Source organism: Aureobasidium melanogenum (assembly GCF_000721775.1).
Source record: "Aureobasidium melanogenum CBS 110374 unplaced genomic scaffold scaffold_54, whole genome shotgun sequence".
Taxonomy (NCBI): Eukaryota; Fungi; Ascomycota; class Dothideomycetes; order Dothideales; family Saccotheciaceae; genus Aureobasidium; species Aureobasidium melanogenum.
Genome location: NW_024470106.1, coordinates 32,310 through 37,948, shown reverse-complemented (window position 1 = coordinate 37,948; position 5,639 = coordinate 32,310). Strand labels below are relative to the sequence as shown.

The 5,639-nt window shown below is 51.5% G+C and overlaps 2 protein-coding genes across 2 annotated transcripts in view; one reads left to right on the top strand and one right to left on the bottom strand.

Annotated features, from left to right (window-relative positions):
* Positions 1-16: 16 nt before the first annotated feature.
* On the bottom strand, positions 17-506 carry M437DRAFT_70620 (uncharacterized protein; the record flags this gene model as incomplete). Its single annotated transcript, XM_041025509.1, has 1 exon — positions 17-506. A coding segment is annotated over one exon (490 nt), but the record flags the coding sequence as incomplete, so codon positions are not given.
* A 2,204-nt stretch (positions 507-2,710) lies between these two features.
* Positions 2,711-5,639, top strand: part of M437DRAFT_61118 (Pfs, NACHT and ankyrin domain protein) — a gene marked incomplete at both ends in the record, with an annotated part of 3,517 nt that continues 588 nt past the window's right edge. Inside the window, 5 exons of the mRNA XM_041023873.1 lie at positions 2,711-3,126; positions 3,181-3,737; positions 3,798-4,641; positions 4,706-5,028; positions 5,068-5,634. Of these exons, the coding sequence (XP_040874699.1) occupies positions 2,711-3,126; positions 3,181-3,737; positions 3,798-4,641; positions 4,706-5,028; positions 5,068-5,634 (2,707 nt within the window). The remainder of the gene's footprint in view (positions 3,127-3,180; positions 3,738-3,797; positions 4,642-4,705; positions 5,029-5,067; positions 5,635-5,639) is intronic.

Sequence of the window (5,639 nt, the reverse complement as noted above, 5' to 3'; positions counted from 1 at the left end):
AGCGCCATCTGCTGACCTTTCGCGTTTGCCTGGCGTTTGTACTGTGGCATTATCACATGGCTTCTCATAGACTCCATAACAAACGACATTCTCATGAGCTTGTGCTTTCGAGACTTGTCGTCAGAAGGGCTTTCGAAGGAGATTCCTGGGAACTGCTTAACAATAGCGTCGTGGTCATCAAAGGCGGTTTCCAGAGCAAGCGACTCAGCTGGTACCACAAGAAACATGAGACGACCTTTACTTTTGTTCTTGTTTCTTACCCGTCCAGTCCGGATCCAGATGGCTAGCGTGATAAAGAGCCTACTGGTTTTTTGGTTGACTCCAATCGAGAGTCTGAGTATGTCGCTACAGCCATTCCGGTCTGATACCTGGCCAAGTGAATCTTTCTTCTTTGTGGTAGGGTCCTCGAAGATAGCTACAACGGACTGATCTTTGACGATCAGCGGCAGGGCACTGTCGGTCTTGAGCTTGAGGGTCAATCCTTCGATCTGAATCTCGGTTGTCATGATGAATACTGGTCATGTCAGTGACCTGAGTGGGTCAAGCAGAAAAGGGATACCTCGTCCCGCACTGTCAGAGACGAACATGCGAACCCACCCACCCAGGCTTCTGAGCAGCCTTGACTCGATTATGGTTGTCGCGACGTGTCGGAAAAGACTAGCCACAACACACGCTGCCGTGGTATCTGCACTGGTCGGAGGCCACAGTCGCAATGATGTTCGATCGACGGGAATAAGGTCGGAAGGCGTCTTGAGAAGCCTGCGTCGACGTTTTCGATGCCAAACTCTTACACCAAGCAGGGGTAGCACGCTCACGGTTGGGCGTTACGGATGGCAGGTGTGTTGTGGAAGTCGAGTCGCGGTTGTGTCTTGCAAGGCGACGAGGTCGTTGCGCGTGCAGCCTGTACTGCGTCGTGCTTCTGCAATGGCGGAATAGGAGACGCGGGGATAATCGAATAGTATGAGTGACGGTGAAGGTGACGGTGACGATGACGGTGACGGCGACGATGATGGCGACGATGATGGCGACAATGAAGACGAGGGAAACAAATGGGCATGACAAGAACGTAAACGACGCGACAAGCAGCGACTAAAATAAGAATTAAGATCTGGGGATAAGCATGCCGGTTAGACACGGGCGCGTTCTGGCACCCCACACCGTTTCGAGCTGCGCGCTTCGTTGTTTCATCCTCTGCACGACACCGCATCTGGCAACATCTGGATGGCAGCCTAGCTCAAGGCACGACTAGAACCGAGGCCACAAGCCAGCTACAGGAGGTACACATGAAGTATCTTAAAATAGTTCGGACCTCATTTCCAACTCTGTTTCCTCCTATGCTGTTTTCCGTGATCATCAATGATGCGGCTAAGGCTTTTAGCAACCTCATTATCAAGCTGCTGTCATGGGTTCCATATACAATCAAGGGAAGCTGAAATGCTATCCGATGCGCCATAGCCAAAAAGGAACGGTATGTTGAAGGACCCCCGAACACTCGGGCTTCTTGATTAGTGAAGCTTAAACGCATGGCCAGTAAAAAGCACTTCATCTACAATTGAAACCTCTACTCATGCTCCCATTATAGAGAACCTCAAGTCAAACCGCCCGGGGTTAAAACGTGTCTTCCAGTAGATGCTTCTGTACGTTTGAAGGTCATGAGTTCTCAAACCTGCAGCCTTGCCATTTTGAAAATCATATAGAAATTTGGAAGTTTCCGCTCGCTAGGTCAAAGCAGATTTGAATCGGCTCTCTTATATAGATACTTCCGTAGCTCCGAAGGTCATGAGTTCTCAAATCTGTAGCCTTGTCATTTTGGAAATCATACACAGGTTTGAAAGCTTCCGCTCGCTAGCTCAACGCAGATTTGAATGGGCTCTATTATACACATAACCAAGATCGTGTTCCGATGCAACAACCTTCCAGCTGCCAATTGGTATACTGGTACATGTCGATCAAGAGAATCTAGTTCAGTGCAAATGCAACCTTTGTCGCCTATGCTCACGGGAGCAAAGCGCAAGAGCAGGATCTGGAAGAAGAGCAGGGTCGTCCTCACAACAACCAGATCCAGGCTCCTTGGCGTTGAAGATCTACCTGTGACCCCACACTCACGGTGGTGTCATGATTCATTCGAGGCTGGTTTGTGGTTTTGCGTTGCACAAAGCAACGACCACTGTTGCACTTCATACACATTCCGGTTCCAGGCGATGAGTGCTCCACCTATTATTCATTGCTTCAAAAGGCAAGGAGCGAATATACTATGGAGCGGACCTGTGATGAACAGGCTACATGTCTCCCGCAGACTGCGGCTGAGCTACTCGATCGCACCGTCTGCCTGCATGGTTGGGTGGCTGTAAGCAACCTGGTGACTGCAGCGGCTACGGTACAGCCGTGTCGACCTGCGCATTAGTGTCAGACGAGCGCAACGCGCGGGCGAATCACTGTCCAGTCTCCGGTCGAACCGCGATAACTCATACTTGTTCCGGCCTATTGGGTTTGATTAAACCTCGCCCAGTGGGATCATGCAAGCGCCACGCACGGAGCCGATGGCAGAAGCACACTCAGCAGCGTAACGTACCGATGCGACCGCCTGTAAGTACAGCTGCCTCTCATAAGACGCTCCTCACTCGTGCGCTGAGACAACACGGATTTTCTCAACGTCGTGTCGTTCTCAGTCATGCTAATCGACCTTGCGCGCTGGGCAGATCATAGTGAAATGTCTTCTGAAATCACGCCCACGAACTCCGAGGACTACACCGTGGCTTGGATTGCAGCTCTGCCACACGAAAGAGCGGCTGGGGAGATGATGTTGGACCATGAATACGTGCAGCCGAAGAGTTTCACTAAGAATGTTAACGACCCTAACAGGTACTCCTGGGGTCGGATCGGCGAACATCTCGTTGTGATTGCTTCTCTGCCAGCTGGCGAGTACGGGACAACATCTACAGCGATCACAGCTCAAGGACTGCGTTCTTCGCTCCCCCACATTCGTGTTGGCCTACTTGTAGGCATCGGAGCCGGTATCCCTGGAGAAAAATGCGACGTCGATGGCACCGTCACAGTCAGGCGCGACATTCGTCTCGGCGATGTGGTAGTGAGCAGTCCTGACGGCACCAACGCAGGAGTGGTGCAGTACGATCTCGTCAAGGCAAAAAGCTCGTTCGAGCGAAAAGGGTCACTCAATAGCCCACCACTAGCGCTTCGCAATGCACTCTCGGCTCTGCAGGCCAAGCATGAGTACCAAGAACCGAAGATCCCAAGCATCTTAAGCGGAGCATTGGGGAAATACCCGAAAGCCGCACCAAAGTACAGTCGTCCGGCTGAGCGATCTGACAGGCTATACCGGGCTTGTTGCAGTCATACTGGCGGCGAGGACTGCAGGAACTGCGACCAAGCAGGAAAAATCCAGCGTGCTCCGCGCGAGGACTCTCAGGTTCACTACGGCACAATTGCCTGCGGCAATACTCTGGTTAAAAGTGCTGCATACAGGGATGAGATTGTGAGCTGGCTGTACAAGGAAAATGTGGATCCCTTGTGCTTTGAGATGGAAGCTGCTGGACTGATGAATGCTTTTCCTTGTCTAGTGATCAGGGGCATATGCGACTACGGTGATTCCCACAAGAACGATGCGTGGCAAAGATATGCTGCAATGGTAGCGGCAGCCTTCGCAAAGGAGTATCTCGGCTTTGTTGATGTCGAAGAAGTCAGAAGAGCGCCTAGCCTCCACAAGGTGCTTGGGGATAGTAAGTCAGTCAGAGAATCCAAAGTAGTTGCCGTATGTGGCAGTGCTGATCAAGCCTCAGTTGGGGATAAAGTTGATGACGCGCTCGAAGGCAACCGGAAGATACAATCCACTTTGGAAACGGCAAGAGAAATCGATCAACGAGCAAGAGTCGCCAAATGGCTAGCGTCCTCGGATCCCTTCACAAACCATCACAAAGCGCTGCAGCAACGACACAGAGGGACCGGTCGCTGGTTCCTCGAGAGCAGTGACTTCGAACAGTGGAAGGCAAGTCCGAAGTCTTTCCTGTGGCTCCACGGCATACCGGGTTGTGGCAAAACAGTCCTTAGCTCCACCATAATAGAGCACCTAGAGCAGGACATGACCTGTCAACTGCTGACATACTTCTACTTCGACTTCAACGACAAGGACAAACAGTCCCTCGACAGTTTGCTGCTCTCTCTTATCGTACAGGTCTACCAATCACAGCCAGCCAGCCGGCCGCCTGTCGAACAACTATGGGCCTCTCACGGCGAGGGAAGCCGAAAACCATCTACGAGCGATCTGCAAAGTGTACTACAAGTCATGCTGAGTGGAGTTGGCAGTGTAAGTATCGTCTTGGATGCCTTGGACGAGTCGAAGCCAAGGCATGAGTTGCTTGCTTGGCTGAAGACGCTTGTCGAAAGCACGCACTTCGCTTGTCGGCTCCTAATCACTGCTCGAAGGGAGGTAGACATCGAGTCAGCGATTCAATATTGGACACGTGCCGAGGATAGGATACCGATCCAGCAGAATGAAGTGAACAATGACATTCGTGCATATGTAAAAGACAAAGTGCGCAATGGAGACGACCTCGAGAGATGGCGTTCTCGGCCAGATCTGCAGGAGGAAATCGAGACCAAGCTCATAGCAAAGGCTAATGGGATGTAAGTACCTACCGGATTGATACTTCGGGTCTAGAGCAGGCAGGAGATGCTGAGCGACAGACAGGTTTCGTTGGGCCTTTTGCCAGATCGAGGAACTAAGAAAATGCTACGACCCACCAAAACTCCGCAGCGCACTGGAAAGCCTACCGGACACACTAGATGAGACGTACGCTCGGATCTTGGAAGGGATACCTAAAAACAACGAACAAGATGCGACGACAATCCTAAGACTCCTGACGTGGTCCGATAGGCCTCTGCGATTGGAAGAGCTGGTAGATGCAATCGCAGTGCAGCCCGATGCGAGACCCAGATTCGACCCTAACAACCGCATGCCCGTGCCTAGAGACATCTTGAGGATTTGCTCCAGTCTCGTGGTATCTATACGACGTCCTTACAGACACGACGAAGTAGAGTTTATGAGCGCAGACAACAATAACCAAAATGGTGAGACTGAGGTGACAGAACTTCGACTGGCACATTTCTCTGTCAAGGAGTACTTAGTCTCTGATCGTATCAAATCAACCTTCTCGAATTATCTGGTAGACCGCACGACAAGAGCGAGCCTGGCGACACTGTGCCTTGCCTATCTGTCAGATTTGGACCACAGTCTGTCGCCTGACGAACTACGAGCACGATTCGCATTCTCTCAATACTGCGCGAGGTATTGGACAGATCATGCCAAAGTAGTCGACGGAGGCGACGAAAGATTGCAAGTTCGAATCCTAGAATCCTTGAATGACAGGGAGAATGGCTATCTGACATGCTATAACCTGTATGATCCAGAACAGCCATGGTCAAGTGATAATACAGAAAGGAAGACGGATAAGCCTGCTTGCTTATACTACACATCTTTGACAGGGCTGGTCACAAGTGTTGGTGCATTGCTCGACAAGGGCGCAGACGTCAACGCGCAGGGCGGACGCTACGGCAACGCACTACAAGCAGCTTCACTAGAAGGCCACGACAAGATCGTGCAGATGCTGCTAGACAGAGGTGCA